This window comes from Rhinatrema bivittatum, chromosome 1 (assembly GCF_901001135.1).
Source record: "Rhinatrema bivittatum chromosome 1, aRhiBiv1.1, whole genome shotgun sequence".
In the NCBI taxonomy this organism is placed as follows: Eukaryota; Metazoa; Chordata; class Amphibia; order Gymnophiona; family Rhinatrematidae; genus Rhinatrema; species Rhinatrema bivittatum.
Genome location: NC_042615.1, coordinates 686,585,652 through 686,602,812, shown reverse-complemented (window position 1 = coordinate 686,602,812; position 17,161 = coordinate 686,585,652). Strand labels below are relative to the sequence as shown.

The window sequence follows — 17,161 nt, the reverse complement described above, 5'->3', positions numbered from 1 at the left end:
TTTCTGCTGACCATTCCCTCTCCCTATGCAGCCAAGCATCTTTCTGGCTTTTATAATCGCTTTACCCACCTGTTTGGCCACCTTAAGATCATCAGATACAGTTACCCCCAGACCCCACTCTTCCTTTGTGCTTGGAAGAATTTCATCTCCCATACTGTACCTTTCTCTTGGGTTTTTGCATCCTAAACGCATTACTCTGCATTTTTTAGCATTAAATTTTAGCTGCCAGACCTTAGACCATTCCTTGAGCTTTGTTAGATCCCTCCTATGTTTTCCACTCCTTCTTTGGCTGCCCACCCTGTTACAGATGTTGGCATCAGCAAAAAGACAAACCTTTCCCAACAACCCTTCTGTTATGTCGCTTACAAAAATGATGAAAAGAAGCAGTCCAAGGACAGATCCCAGAGGCACACCACTAGGAACAACCTCCTCCTCAGAGAAAACTATTTACTACTACTCCTCCAATTGACCTACAAATCCCCCTCCGATTACATAACTCTTCAAGACAGACTAGTTTCAGGAATTTGTAATAAACCCCTTACTTAGTCAACATATTGTCACATTGTCAACATATTTCCCTCAATCTTACTAGTTTCAGGAATTTGTATTTAACCCCTCACTTAGTCAACATAGTTCTCTCAGCCAGTCTAGTTGCTGAAATCTGTAATTATCTCACCGACGTTATCCTTTCCTGCTATTTCTCTCTTCGCCCAGTTCAATCACCCTTGTTATTTGTAACTGCTTTTCTCCACACCTTAAATACAGTTAGAAGTTATTTGCACCCCTGTTATACTGTAAACCAGCATGATGTGATTGTATCATGAATGCCGGTATATAAAAAACCTAAATAAATAAATAAATCTCTGTCGCCTCCCACTCAACCAGTTTCTAACCCAGTCAACTCTAGGAGCCATACCAAGGAAGAACAATTTATTTATAAGTCTTCCATGAGGAACCGTGTCAAAGGCCTTGCTGAAATCCAATTACACTAAGTCTAGCATTCTTCCTTGATCCAACTCTCTGGTCACGCAATCAAAGAAATTGATATTTGTCTGAGAAGATTTACCTCTGGTAAAAAAAAACACCAAAACAAAACGCTATCTCAGATCTTGCAATCCACTAGATTCCAAAAACTGCACTATCCTCTGTTTTAGCAGCAATTCTATTAGTTTTCTTACCACAGAGGTCAGACTAACTGGCCGGTAGTTCCCAGCCTCCTCCTTACAGCCACATTTTATGAATAGGAACCACATCCTACCTTTTTCAGTCATCCGGAACTACTCCAGACTCTAAAGATGCATTGAAAATTCAGCTCGTGGAGCTCGTGGACATCTCTAAGTTCACCAAGTGCCCTCAGATGTATCCCATTCGTTCCATCACCTTATCTACTTTAAGTTTAGTTAGCTCCTCACGACCACACTGTTCTGAAAATTGATTGAGGTTTACTTCACTTCCAATCTTATTTGTTTTTATGTGGTCTTGCTCCAGACACTTCCATAGTGAACACAGAACAGAAATATTTGTTCAACAATTTTGCTTTTCCCTTATCAGCCTCTACATATTTCTACCCTTCACCTTTGATGCCACTTTTACACTCTCTTCTATCACTACCATATCTTTAAAAAAAAAATAAAAAAAAAGTCTCTCCCCCCCCCGTTTTACCATGTTTGTTATTTTTTCTTCTATTGGAATTTTCGCATTTAACTAGTTTCCCAGCTTCTCTTAATTTTTACAGATATTGTTGCCTGTCTTCCTCTTTCTGCAATCTCTTGTAGTTTATGAATGCTAACCTTTTCTCCCTTACCTTTTCAGCTACGTCTTTAGAAAACCATAACAGTCTCTTTTTCCTCTTCCCTTTATTTACTTTCCTAACAAAAAGATTAGTTGCCCTTTTGATATCTCCTTTTAGTTTTGCCCACTGCTCTTCTACTTCCCCTACATTTTCCCATCCAGCTAGAAAGTTAATTTTCCTGAAGTCTAGGACCCTCGCCCTAGAACGAACCTTCATCTCTTGCATCCTAATATGAAACTACACCATCTCGTGGGTCACTGGTTCCCAGAAGATCATCCACTGCAATATCAGAAATACTGTTCCCATTGGTAAGCACCAGATCCAGTATTGCTCCCGCTCGTGTGGGCTCTCTTACAAATTGACCCAACAGTTCTCCTTGCAGAGAATCCAGGATCTCCCTGCTTCTAGAAAACACTGCAACTGGGATGTCTCAATCAACATCTGGAAGATTAAAATCCCCTAGCAGCAGCACCTCCCCCCCTTTCACAGCAATCCTACAAATATCTTCCATTAAATCTCTATCCATCTCCTTTGTCTGTGATGGAGGTCTGTGTATTTCACCCATATAAACAGATGTTCCATTTCCTTTTCCCAGATTAACCCACAGTGCCTCCTCCTCATCTCATAAGCCCAGCAATGCTGTTGCTTTAATACTGTTCTTTATATATATGCCACACCTCTTTCTTTTCTTCCTACCCACTTTGCACTTCTCCACATTAAATTTAATCTACCATTCATTTGCCCTTCTGCAGTTCCTTGCAATCTACTGCTTTTCTTTTTTTAAACTAATTTGAATAAATTGTCTGCAAATTTGATCACCTCATTATTTATTTATTTATTTAAAGAATTTTTATATACCGGGGCACTTAAAAAAAATCACCACCTCGGTTCACAGTGTAACATAACATATTCCTTTTCCCAGATCATTTATGAGTATGTTAAACAGCGTAGGTTCCAGTACCAATCCCTGCAGTACTCCACTAAATTTTTCTCCATTTGTAAAGTGACCATTTAGTCTTGCCCTCTGTTTCCGGCCTTTTAACCAGTTACTATAGAATACTGTCTCCTATCCCCATGGCTTTGTAATTTCCTGAGGAATCTTTCATCGGGGAAATTTTATGTGCTGTTGTCCACTTGTAACTAGATTGATTTAACTCATTTTATATAGACTATACAGTTTTTAAGAAGTCAGGACTTTTAGTCACTAACAAGCTAAACCTTGTTTTGAACTGGTGAACCGATCCATTATCAACTGTGTCAATTCTCAATCATCTCCCACCTTCCACCAGGTAATGCAAAACACTGCTGAGCTTTACAACTCATTATGAATAGTGTATCTGCAACTGTTATACAACCTCTTGTTAATTAGATGGAAAACAAGTCATTTGCATGGCATATAGTTCATCTTTATTGTCTGAGTAGTGCTCAGTGAACTGCGACGAAATTTGTAGGGGGATGGGTTACTCCCGAGGGGTAAACTTAAGGAGGTTACCCCTTTGGGAGCTCCTTCAGAAGCAACTGGGGGCTAGCATTATTTAGGGGTGCTGGATGGGCTGAGGGTATTGGGATATAGTTGGGTGGGCTATTACAGTATTAAATGGAAATTTCGTTAGCTAGTTTATGGCTTAGCCTCCCAAATGAGAGGTTTGGTTTAAGTAGTTTCCAGTTTGCTATATTGATGCATTTTTCATGAATTAACTCAATTTATTTTATTGATTTAGTAGTTTCTTGATGTACTAATGTTTATTAAAATTGCTTTGGGTTGTATATTAGTACAAGGAAGGCATTCTAGAAATGTTCTCTGCCCCAAAATATATTTCAGTTTTAAATATATGAAATCAAGCTTAATAAATAGAGAAATAAAAAGCAAACAGTATAATCAAGAAAATATAGGATTACTTACCAATAATCAGTTCTGCAACATGTATCAGAACAGGAGCAAACCTCGGCTCAATGAAATTCCTACAGAAGGGAAAAAAAAACAAGGCTTATTTCACCTTGCCAATTCTTCATTTCTTCCAGTAGCTTAAAACAAGACTCCATGCTGCGAGAGCTCATCTATTTACAATTCATTCATAAAGACTGGATATAAAGTTCTTACAGATTTCACACTTAACAGGGAGAGAGGCAGCAGAAGTTGATGCAAGACCAACTACTAACAGCTGCAGGCAGTCATAATTCAGGCAGGGAGCTTTAGTTAAAATGGCATGCATCTGATTTTTGTGACCACCCAAATGACAGGAGTCCAAAATGAATGCAACATCTAGACCAGGGGGATAGGCAACTCTAGTCCTGATGTGTCACAAACCGGTCTGGTTTTCAGGATATCCACAATGAATGTGCATGAGATACTGTATATCTGCATACCCTGGAGGCAGTGCATACAAATATGCTTCATGCATATTCACTGTGACTATCCTAAAAACCAAACCCATTTGTGACACACCAGGACCAGAGTTGCCTACCCCTCATCTTACTATTAACCAATTATGTCCCACATTTTTTAAGAAGCTGTCCTCTAAATAGGACGCTGGGACATAATGGGCTAAAATGTTAGGAGTAGCCTAGTGGTTAGAGCAGTGGGCTATGAACCAGGAGACCAGGGTTCGAGTCCTGCTGTCGCTCCTTGTGACCTTGGGCAAGTCACTTTACCCTCCATTGCCTCAGGTATGAACTTAGATTGTAAGCCCTCTGGGGATAGGGAAATACCTACAGTACCTGAATGTAAAATGTCAGATTGAATGTCGGTATATTTAAAAAAAAAAAGTGTTGCTCAGTAATAGGTTCTGTCTTTAAAGTTCAAGTGCAATTTTCTTAAGATAGGATGAAATTCCTAGAATGGAGGTCTTCTATAAACAATCTCTCTCCTCAAAACTGTGGCATAATAGGAATGCTGTTTTTTCAGCTACTGCTTTAAAGCCACAGTAACCCATTCATATATATCAGGAGTCTTTGTATATTTTTTAAAATTAAAAACATATGAAAAATGTCAGTGATGCATCAGTATCACTGAGGATGTTCTCTTGTAAGACCTGCTTTGACTCACCAGCGATATCTCACTGAATCTCTTACAAGGCAGGTTCATAGTGGTGATAAAATGTCAGTTGACTGTACTAGAAAATTCATTAAGCTATGCCAGTGCACCGAGGGGTTGAAAAACCCTAGGTCGCATGTCCATTGGAAAAGGTGTCCCTCACAAGCATCAACTCAAACATGGGAAGTTCATCTCCCATTTGCTAATACGGTAGCATAACCAATTCTGCAGCAAGTTATGTTACCGGAAGAACATTTAGCACTTTATTTTACAATGGAGAGATTACTTACCTGATAATCTCGTTTTCCTTAGTGTAGGCAGATGGACTCAGAACAAATGGGTATAGTGTGCTCGTGCTAGCAGTTGGAGACGGATCTGACGTCAGCACGTAGTACATATACCCCTGCAGGAAGTGCAGAAGCTCAGTAATCTTCCTTGCAAAAGCATTATGGATATATGTGTGACTGACCGATTGATCAACTTAACAGGATTAACCTGACCGATTGACAGTAGCTGGAGACCGCCAGTGTTCTCAACCGAAAGGCGTCGACACCCGGCAGGGTGGATGCCCTATGTAAGAAAAACATGGCTTACCTTGAATGGATGAATCCCCATGTATATCGGCAGCCGGGTGGGATGCTGAGTCCATCTGCCTACACTAAGGAAAACGAGATTATCAGGTAAGTAATCTCTCCATTTCCTAGCGTGTAGCAGATGGACTCAGAACAAATGGGATGTACAAAAGCTACTCCCGGACTGGGTGGGAGGCTGCCCGAGGTCCGTTTAGGATTGCCCTCGCAAATGCTGTGTCCTCCCTAGCCTGGACGTCCAGACGGTAGAATCTGGAGAAGGTATGGATGGAGGACCACGTTGCCGCTTTACATATCTCTGCAGGCGACAGCATCCTAGTTTCTGCCCAGGAGGCCGCTTGTGCTCTGGTAGAGTGAGTCTTGACCCGTAGAGGTGGTGGTTTTCCCGCGTCTACGTAGGCCGCCTTGATAACTTCTTTGATCCAGTGAGCAATAGTCGCCCATGAAGCTGCTTCTCCTTGCCTCTTCCCACTGTGAAGGACGAACAGGAGGTCCGTCTTTCGCACTGCTTCCGACATTTCCAGGTATCTGGACAGCAGCCTACCAATGTCGAGACGACGCAGTATTCGACCTGCTTCCAATTTCTTCAACCCTTCCATGGTTGGCAAGGATATGGTTTGGTTGAGGTGGAAGTGTGAGACAACTTTGGGTAAGAAGGAAGGAATCGTGCGAAGATGGACAGCCCCTGGGGTGATTCTGAGGAATGGATCGCGGCAGGACAGCGCTTGTAGCTCTGAGATGCGGCGTGCTGAGCATACGGCCAGCAAGAACACCATCTTCAAGGTTAATAAGCAGAGGGACAGGCCTCGGAGGGGTCTGAAGGCGGGTCCCGCTAGGAATTCCAAAACTAGGTTGAGGTTCCACAGGGGCACTGGCCACTTCAGTGGCGGGCGAATGTGTTTGACTCCTTTCAGGAAACGTGAAACGTCTGGGTGTGTGGCAATGCTGTTGCCGTTACTCCTGGGGCCGTAGCAGGATAGCGCTGCCACCTGAACCTTGATTGAATTGAGGGACAGACCCTTCTGCAGCCCATCTTGCAGGAAATCCAAAATGATGGGGATCCTAGCGGCATGTGGATTGGTGCTACGAGTTTCGCACCAAGCTTCAAATACTCTCCAGATCCTTATATAAGTTAGTGATGTGGAGAACTTTTGTGCTCGGAGGAGTGTATCGATTACCGACCCCGAGTATCCCCTCTTCTTCAGTCGGGCCCTCTCAAGGGCCAGACCATAAGAGAGAATTGAGCTGGATCCTCGTGGAGGATGGGACCTTGTCACAGCAGGTCCCTGTGAGGGGGCAGGGGTAATGGCTTCCCTGCCAGTAGTCTTCTCATGTCTGCGTACCAGGGTCTTCTTGGCCAGTCCGGGGCCACCAGAAGAATTAGGCCTCTGTGCCCCTGAATCTTGTGTATAATGGCGCCCAGCAGGGGCCATGGGGGAAAGGCATATAGCAGGACCCCCTGAGGCCATGGCTGTACCAGGGCGTCGATCCCGTGGGATAGAGCAGTGATTTTCAACCAGTGTGCCGCGACACATGGTCGGGTGTGCCGCGGGGAAAGTTCCCCAAACTATAGTGCCCCCTGTGTTTTGTTCCCCTACGACAGGGGTCGGGAACCCATGGCTCTTTTGAGGGCTGCATCTGGCTCGCAGACAGTCGCCACACTTTCCCACTGACCCAGCTGCTCCCCGGTCCTCCTCCGCCCGGGCTTAAAATGCTGTCAGCCCGGGCGGAACGCGGCAGGACAGCTGGAGTCAGCGGCACCGGCGTGCTCTCTTCGCCCCCCCTCCCGGCCCGGAAGAGGAAGTGAAGAGTATCGGGTGCCTGCGCGGCAAGAAGAGGCCACGCTAGTGCGCTCGGCATCGGCCCGAAGAAAAGAAGACTGCAGCGCGGCTCGGAGGAAAATGAAGAGGTTCAACCGCGGTCGATGGGACTCCGCCTCCGCGAGGGCTGTAAGTAAGAGGTGAGCGTTGGGAGGAGGCTGCTGCTGCCGCGCGTTCCCGGGGTGGGGGAGAGAGAGCGTGAACTCGCTCATTCACTCTCTCTCTCCCCCACCCCGGAAACTCGCGAGCAGCAGCAGCAGCCTCCTCCCAACGCTCACCTCTTACTTACAGCCCTCGTGGAGGCGGAGTCCCATCGGCCGCGGTTGAACCTCTTCATTTTCCTCCGAGCCGCGCTGCAGTCTTCTTTTCTTCGGGCCGATGCCGAGCGCACTAGCGTGGCCTCTTCTTGCCGCGCAGGCACCCGATACTCTTCACTTCCTCTTCCGGGCTGCGGGGGGGCCTCTGTGTGTGTGTGTGTGTGTGTGTGTGTGTGTGTGTGTGAGTGAGAGATTGTATGTATGTGAATGATTAAGAGCCTGTACATGTGAAAGAGAGTATGTCTGATTGAGAGCCTGCCTGTGAGAGAGAGAGAGAGAGAGCATGAATGTAAGTTTACCATTGGGAACCTGTATGTGTAAGTTTGTGATTGAAAACCTGTTTGTGTGAAAGAGTATGTGTGTATGATTGAGATCCTTTGTGTGTGAGAGAAATCATGTGTATGTATGATTAAGAGCCTGTGTGTATAAGTAAGAGAGAGATCATGTGTGTCTGTGTGTGATTGAGAGCTGGTTTAGGTGATGGAGCATGTGAGTATGTGATTGAGAGCCTGTGTTTAAATGAGAGAGAGACCATGTGTGTCTGTGTGTGATTGAGAGCTGGTTTAGGTGATGGAGCATGTGAGTATGTGATTGAGAGCCTTTGTGTAAATGAGAGAAAGAGAGGACATGTTTGTAAGCATGTGAATGAGAGTCTGTGTGTGAGAGAAAAAGACAGCATGTATTTATGTGATTGAAAGCCTGTGTGTGTGTGTAAGCGTGAAAAGATAGACAGCATGTGTGTAAATGTGTAATTAAGAGCCTATATAAGTGAGTGAGAAAAAACATGTGTATATGTGAGTACTGAGAGCATGTGTGTATAGGTGTGTCATTGAGAGCCAGTGTGAGAGAGAGCGCTGGTATGTGACTGAGAGAGGAGAAAGTTCCAAGCAAACCACCCCACCTCCTGCTAATTCAGAACAATCTCAGGCACCTGGATATCAAACGTTCCCAGGTATGCAGAGCAAAAAAATTTTTGTATACTTATTATTTTTCATTACTGGGTCTTTGTGTCTGCTATTTTGAAATATTTTGTTGGTATCTGGAAATGTTTTATATGTGTTTTTAATTATTGGATATTCCACTCATTAGCTGTTTCGAAATATGTTCTTTTTGTTAGTACAGTTTTACTGCTGATGATTTTATATTTCTTGATTTGTTTTATAAGGATGGATGATGTTTCTTTTTTCCTTTGTTACACTGCATACAGAGACTCTGGCTTGTTGCAGTTTCCAATTCATTTTTTTCTGTATGCTTCTTGTTATGCGTTTTGGTCTCTTTATTCTATGTTAGGTGAGGGACAGCACGTGATTCAGGTGAGGTTTTCTGCTGGCGTGTAGTTTCTGTGTAGGACTCTATAGCAGCCTGACTTGGTCCATTTTCCTAATAGGAGATGTATTGGTGTCTTAAGGCCTGGTGTAATATTTTCAGAGACTTATTGTACTTTAAAAGTGTGATCTTACATAAAATGCACACATTTACTTATATTTAGTTTTAAACATATTATATGGCTCTCATGGAATTACATTTTAAAATATGTGGCGTTTATGGCTCTCTCAGCCAAAAGGTTCCTGACCCCTGCCCTACGATGCGCAGTCACGCTTCCTACAGTGTAGGAGCCGTGTACAATAACACATGCGCGAGCTTTGAACGCTCGCGCGACTTAATGACATCACCGAGCTGGTACTTGTACTCTGGCCTCATGACCATAGTATTTCTCATTGTACCCCTTTATATTGCAGTATATGCTTGGCAGAGGTCCTTTAAGTGTGGCAGATAATGTAATACTCTTCTATTTTAGTGTGTGGCTGCGCACACTATCTCAGCAGTGATGGAGAAGTATTTGAGAATGGAAAAGGCAAATGCCGAACAGGACCCTGGACACAATTCTGACCTAGATGAAGGCCCTAGTATGAGAGGTCGACAAAAGAAAAAAGACAAGACGGTGAGCTCAAGGCAATACAGTGAAAGCTATCTTTCATTTGGATTTACTTTCACTGGGGATGCGACAGCACCAACACCACTGTGCTTGGTGTGTGGTGAGAAGCTATCCAATAGCGCCATGGTGCCAAGCAAGCTTAAACGCCATCTCCAAACGAAACACTCTTCCGTTCAAAACAAGCCGATGGAGTATTTTGTACGCTTACGTACAAACAATGAGAAAGAAGCAACTTTTTTGAGAAAAAGCACACAGGTAAATGAGAGAGCCCTCAAAGCTAGCTACCTTGTTGCTGAACTCATAGCTAAATCAAAAAAGTCTCACACTGTGGCAGAAACATTAATACTACCAGCTTGTAAAGCTATTGTAAATGAGATGCTTGGCCCTGACACAGCCAAAGAGATAGCTAAAGTGCCTCTCTCTGATAACACAATTTCCAGACGGATTGATGACATGTCTGCTGACATTGAAACAGTTGTTTTGGAAAAGGTGCGCATCAGTAAGAAATTTGCCTTGCAACTTGATGAGTCGACGGATATCAGTGGACATTGTCAGCTGTTGGCCAATGTGCGTTTTGTGGATGGAGAAGCCATTAGAGAAAACTTCCTATTTTGCAAGGCACTGCCAGAAAAATCAACAGGAGAGGTAATATTCCAGGTCACATCGGAATATCTTGATAAAAGTGGGCTTACATGGGAAAACTGCACAGGTGTCTGCACTGATGGAGCCGCAGCCATGGTCGGGCGCATCAAAGGCTTTGTAAGTAGGGTTAAAGAAAGAAACCCAGATGTTCTTGTTACCCACTGTTTCTTGCACCGTGAGGCCCTCGTTGCAAAGACCTTACCAGCAGATCTAGTTCCTGTGTTGGATGATGTTGTGCGCATAGTGAACTTTGTGAAGATGCGACCTTTGCGATGTCGCTTATTTGCGTCTTTGTGTACAGAAATGGAAGCGGAACATAAAATCTTATTGCTCCACACGGAGGTCCGGTGGCTGTCACGCGGCAAAGTGCTGGCCCGTGTGTATGAGTTGCGAGAGGAACTTAAAATATTTCTGACAAACGAGAGGTCCGATTTTTCAAAGCTGCTTGCAAGTGATGAGTGGTGTACAAAGCTGGCATACCTGGCTGATATATTTCAATATCTGAATGAACTGAACACACGGATGCAAGGCCGAAATGAAAACCTGCTTACAAGCACTGATAAAATGAACGGATTCCGTTTAAAGGTGCAGCTCTGGCAACAACATGTTCAGGGTGGCAACCTTCAGATGTTCCCGCTCACCGAGAAACTGCATGATGGCAACACTGCTGCAATGTGCGAGGTGATTGGCAGACATTTGAAAACTCTTGAGGAGAAATTGTCGTTTTATTTCTCTTCAGCCTTCTCAGAATGCCTTGACTGGGTTAGGGACCCATACAGTTCATTATCCGTTGCTGGAAAGGACATGACTTTAAAGGAGCAAGAGGAACTCATTGAACTGAAGCAAGATCGCGGTTTAAAGCTAAAGTTTGCTGATCTTCCTTTAGACAGTTTTTGGTTATCTGTTGCCAAGGAGTTCCCCATTCTGGCCAACAAAGCTATTTTGACATTGCTCCCATTTTCAACCACATATCTATGTGAGCTGGGCTTCTCAAGCTTGACTGCCATAAAAACTAAAAACAGGGAGAGACTGAGAACTGTTGAGGAAGAGCTTCGTGTGTGTCTTTCCACCATTCCTGCCAGGATATCCCTTTTGTGTTCATCGAAACAGGCCCAGGTTTCACACTGAATGAGTATAGATACATTTAGAATCTATATTTTTAAACATATGTATAATATGTACTGTTTTAGTGTCATTTTGTGCCATTTTGGTTGGTGGTGTGCCCCGGGATTTTTTAAGTGTAAAAAGTGTGCCGCGGCTCAAAAAAGGTTGAAAATCACTGGGATAGAGGATCTCGCCTGCGACTGAAGTATCTGGGTACTTGAGCGTTGGACCTGTCTGCTAGTAGGTCCATGTCCGGAGTCCCCCACTGATCCACAATCATCTGGAAGGCCGTGGATGACAGCTGCCATTCCCCCGGGTTTAGGCTTTCTCTGCTGAGGAAGTCTGCCGTGGTGTTGTCCTTCCCGGCGATGTGGACGGCGGAGATGTCCTGGAGATTTGCTTCCGCCCAAGCCATCAGGGGGGCTATTTCTAAGGATACCTGTCGGCTTCTGGTTCCGCCCTGTCAGTTGATGTATGCCACCATGGTGGCGTTGTCCGCCATCACTCTGACTGCTCTGTTTCGAAGTCTGTAGGCAAATCGCAGGCAGGCTAACCTGACTGCCCGTGCCTCCAGTCTGTTGATGTTCCACCCCGACTCTTCTGTGTTCCATCACCCTTGGGCGGTTAGCTCTTTGCATTGTGCTCCCCAGCCGCTCAGGCTGGCATCTGTGGTGAGCAGTGTCCAGGTTGGAGAGGACATTTTTGACCCCCGGCTCGTATGGCCGGGCTGTAACCACCACCATAGCTGATTCCGCACTCTGGCCGGTAGAGGTAGATGCACGGTGTAGTTCCGTAACCGTGGGCTCCACCGAGATAGGTGGGCGCGTTGTAACGGCCTCATATGAGCCCGTGCCCATGGTACCACTTCCAGAGTGGACGCCATTAGGCTGAGGACCTGTAGGTAATCCCAAGCTGTGGGCCGGGTGGTGCTTAGCAGAGTCTGTAAACGATTCTGGAGTTTTGATCTCCTCTTGGAGGTCAGGCTGACTTTGTCTCCCTGGGTGTCGAATCAGACTCCCAGGTATTCCAGTGACTGAGAAGGCTGTAGTGAACTCTTGTTTGTGTTGACTACCCATCCTAGGCTTTCCAGAAGAGATATAACTCTGTTGGTTGCCCGGTGGCTCTCCTCCGGTGACTTTGCCCTAATCAGCCAATCGTCCAGGTAGGGATGGACGAGAATTCCTTCCTTCCTGAGTGATGCCGCCACCACTACTATTACCTTGGTAAAGGTCCGCAGCGCGGTGGCCAACCCGAAGGGTAAAGCCCGGAACTGAAAGTGTTGGTTCAGGACTTTGAAGCGTAAGTAGCGCTGGTGATCCCGATGAATTGGGATATGCAAGTAGGCCTCTGACAGATCCAGGGAGGTGAGATACTCCCCTGGCTGTATTGCATTTCTGACTGACCGCAGAGTTTCCATACGAAATCCTGGGACTTTTAAGTGTCTGTTGACTGACTTGAGGTCCAGGACGGGCCTGAAAGTGCCCCCCTTCTTGGGTACGATGAAATAAATGGAGTAATGCCCCGAATTTATCTCCCATGCAGGCACTGGGATTATGGCTTATAGGGACAGGAGCCTCCACAAGGTAGCTTCCAGTGCCGCCCTCTTGCGGGGTGGACAAGGAGATTCCACAAACTTGTCCGGAGGGAAGTCCAGGTAATACCCTTCTCGGATGTTGGCGAGGACCCACTGGTCCGAAGTAATCTCGACCCATCTGCAGTAGAATAGGGTTAGCCTGCCCCCTATGGCTTCTTCCCTCGGATGGGTCGGCTGATTTTCATTGTGGGGTGCGGCCGGGACCCGGACCCGAGCCAGTTCCCCTCTTGTTGCGCCTGGTCCGAAAGGACCGATTCCTGGTCTGAGAACGAGGTGCTTGGTAGCTATTCCTGTAGGGGTTGAAGCGTTGGGAGCTTCTACCTCTGGATGGCCTAGGAAAAGGGCGCTGGTTCCTCCTCGACTTGTCCTCTGGCAGACGGGTTAAGAGGCGCCCCATTTGTTAGCCAGGTTCTTGAGGTCGCTGCCGAACAGGAGGGACCCCTTAAAGGGCATTCTTGTAAGGTGTGTCTTGGAGGAGGAGTCTCCTGGCTGCCACTGAGGATGATACTCCCTTGGCTGCCGTACGGACTAGGTCGGATGCAGCGTCAGTGTGGAATGAGAGAGCTGATTCCATTTCTTCCCCCGGGGTGTTGTTCCTGGCTTTTGATAAACAGGAACGCGTCACCACGGTGCAGAAGGTCGCGATTCGTAAGGACATAGCTGCCACCTCAAAGGCTTGTTTCAGAATGGCATCCAGGCGCCGGTCATGTGCATCCTTGAGGGCCGCCCCTCCCTCCACTGGAATGGTGGTGCGCTTCACAATTGCGCAAACTATGGCGTCTACCTTGGGGCACGCCAGCAGCTCCTTGGTTGCCGGGTCCAGGGGGTACATGCTAGATAAGGCCCGACCCCCTTTGAATGAGGCCTCCGGCGCATTCCACTCCAGATCGATTAGCTGCTGTGCTGCTTGCAGGAGGGGAAAATGGTGAGCCGTTTGACAAAGGCCCTCTAGCAGGGGGTTCATTCTAGGTTCCCCTGGGGTGCCTTGGCCTGGGATAGCCAGCTCCGACAGGCATTGAGAGACCAGGTCTGGGAGATCCTCCTTAAGGAAGAAGCATCTCATGGTTCTTTACGGCTCTATCCCCGAGGGAAGCTCTCCCTCCTCGAGGAGCTCACCTTCTTCTTCCTCAGAACAATCTGAATCCCCACAAGTGGGGCTTCCGGGTGGCGGGGGTCCATGCCTAGGTCTTGAGGGCCCAGGGGCAGGGTCATCCGGTACGTATGGGTCCGTTCGGGGATCAGTCTGCATCTTAACAAAGGCATGAATCCCCTTGAATAATTCCACCCAGGAGAGCGAAGCAGGTTCTAGCCTTAGGGGCACCAGGTCTCTGGGGTTCCCCGGCTGCTCGCCTCGGCCTGCTAGGTCCAGGGTTTTCCCTGAGGAACTGGCAATTAATCTGGGCTGAGACCGGCCCTGGCCTGGAACTCCCAGGGCCTCCTCACATTGGGCACATAGGGAGTCTGCTTCCTCGCTCTGTGTGGCTCTGAGGTGGCATGCTGAGCAGAGGCCTAGAGCTCTTATGCCTGATTCTGGAGGTGCCGGCTCTGTGGATGCATGGGCTCTCATACGCTCCATCGCGTCTGTTACCTCTATGCGCGAGGCTTATGCGCGGAAGATGTGCACCTATTAAGGTGCGCCCAGCAATGTGCGCCTGTCAATGTGCGCCTCTATATATGCCCAACTATTTTCGGGCACCTAACATACGCGCCCGTTGCCTGTGCGCTTAATCTGATCTGAGCGCTCGATTGCAGTGGCGACCCAGGGTGGATGGCGACGGCGAGCAGGCAGGCAAGATGGCAACCTCCTTGGCGGGTCTCCACGTAGGCAGAACCCGCTAATCCTCGCTCTTCAGAGACCAGAAAGTAAGGATGTACGCCTTACCTGATCTTCGGCGCTTCCCGGCTGCGACCCGGGCGGTCTCCGGCTGCGGGGGGAGAGGGTGATTACCGTCACCGCCGCACTCGAGGAAGTGCGCCCGCTACCTCTAAGCCGCGCCCGAACTCGTCTCGCTCGGGGGCCAAGTCCTCACCGTGAACGGATCGGGACCGAGGCTGCCTCTGTGCCGCGCCCGAGCCCTTCTCACTCGGGGGCTAGGTCCCTGCCGCGATTTGGCCACCGGACCGAGGTTCTTACCTCCGAGGGACCACGGAAATCACCTCGGGAAACTCAACTGGGGGAGGGACCCGAGGGTATCACCGCAGGAGTGCAGGGCTCGTCTTCAGGTATTCTACTATGAATTTAGTCGTTAGAATTTGGAAAAACGCTCAGCGAGCTTAAGGTAGCTCCAAACTGCTTTGGAGACTGAAATTACTGAGCTTCTGCACTTCCTGCAGGGGTATATGTACTATGTGCTGACGTCAGATCCATCTCCAACTGCTAGCACGAACACACTATACCCATTTGTTCTGAGTCCATCTGCTACATGCTAGGAAATGAGGAATTACAATGCATCCTTATGAAAAAGTCACATCACAGACATATGGACCTCTCCCATCAGGAAAACCTCCCCCTCCTCCAAGGCACTATCCTCGTCAGCTCAAGGATACAGAGGAAAATCATCCAGGAAATTCCACCCGGGAAAGCGAAGACATCTCCATCCCGGGGACAGGTGGGAGGAGGCCCAATCAGGAAAGGAAGTCAGTAGAGCAGGCTCGCTCTCTTGATCAGGGCTTCTCTGCTCCAACAGAGCCGCTAGGTTCCGCTTTGAGACAGAGGCATTGGCCCCGGAGCCCATTGTCATGGAGCCACTGGCTGACAAATTTGCAAGTATGCATGTTCCCCATGGCCACCGAACACTCAGAGTAGAGTTTGGGGGCAGGTCTAGCCAGCACCACACGGATGTTGCAGATGCAGCACTGTGCAGTCCTTCTCCTGTGCTGAGATAAGAAAATTATTACTTACCTGCTAATTTTCGTTCCTGTAGTACCATGGATCAGTCCAGACAGTGGGTTATGTCCCCAATCCAGCAGATGGAGTCAGCACAAGCTTTGAGGGGGCATATTCATATATACTACTACCCTCTCTGCAGGAGTTCAGTATCGAGTATATCAAAGCCCGAGTAGAAACCCCCGAAGGATCAAGTTTGTGGAAACAGATAATTAAAACAATTGTAACCGCAACAAGTAACTGCAAACATCCTACCAACTTGTAGGGAGCTGTGAAAAACAGCAAAAAAGAAACGACTGTGAAGACACAGAACACTGTGAGTAAGAAGTAGCGCAGAGCTGAGCAGGATCAAGAACCCAAACGCGGTGGGCGTCTGGACTGATCCATGGTACTACAGGAACGAAAATTAGCAGGTAAGTAATAATTTTCTTTTCCCTGTACGTACCTGGATCAGTCCAGACAGTGGGATGTACCCAAGCTTCCCTAAATCGGGTGGGGTCCTGCGAGGCCTGCTCGGAGAACCTGCTCGCCAAAGTGTCCAGAGACCGAAGAGGCGAGGTGCAGACGATAGTGCCTCGAGAACGTGTGTAACGATTTCCAGGTGGCTGCTCTACAAATTTCTAGAGAGGATACCGAGCGATCCTCCGCCCAGGAAGCCGCCTGAGAACGTGTAGAATGCGCTACGATGCCGGGTGGGGGAGTCCGTCCCGCCCCAATGTAGGAAGCAGCAATGCCGGCCTTCAGCCATCTGGCAATGGTAGTCTTCGAGGCCTGAGACCCCTTCTTAGGACCGGACCAGAGTACGAAGAGATGGTCAGAGATCCGGAACTCATTTGTAGCCTCCAGATAGAGGCGCAGAGTGCGCTTGACATCCAAGAGACGGAGAGACTTCGGCTCTGAGGAGGAGAAGGACGGCAACTCCACCGTCTGGTTCACATGGAATGCAGAAACCACCTTCGGAAGGAAGGAGGGAACGGTGCGAAGCGAAACTCCAGTCTCGGAGAAACGGAGATAGGGCTCTCTACACGACAGAGCCTGCAGCTCCGAGATGCGTCGAGCGGAACAGATGGCCACAAGAAATACAGTCTTGAGAGTGAGATCCTTTATCGTTGCGCTGCGCAGCGGCTCAAACGGTGGTCCCGACAGGGAGCGAAGCACAAGGTTAAGACTCCAGGAGGGACAAGGGTCCCGTAACGGAGGACGCATATGCTTGACACCCTTGAGAAAACGAGCAATGTCAGGATGCTGTAGAAGAGAGCCCCCATCGCTCAACAGCGAACCAAGGGCGGCCACCTGAACCCGTAGTGAATTATAGGCGAGCCCTTTTTCCACTCCCGCCTGTAGAAACTGAAGGATCTGAGGTACAGAAGCCTTAGCGGGTCTCGTGGCCTGGCTGGTACACCACAGCTCGAACACCTTCCAGACTCGAACGTAGGCCGCCGACT

The 17,161-nt window shown here is 47.7% G+C and overlaps 1 protein-coding gene across 2 annotated transcripts in view; it reads right to left on the bottom strand.

Annotated features, from left to right (window-relative positions):
• UTP15 (UTP15 small subunit processome component) overlaps positions 1-17,161 on the bottom strand; it is a 104,798-nt gene that overhangs the window by 13,193 nt on the left and 74,444 nt on the right. For both annotated transcript variants that reach the window (XM_029574853.1, XM_029574857.1), the window contains one exon: positions 3,696-3,754. In XM_029574853.1, the coding sequence (XP_029430713.1) occupies positions 3,696-3,754 (59 nt within the window). The remainder of the gene's footprint in view (positions 1-3,695; positions 3,755-17,161) is intronic.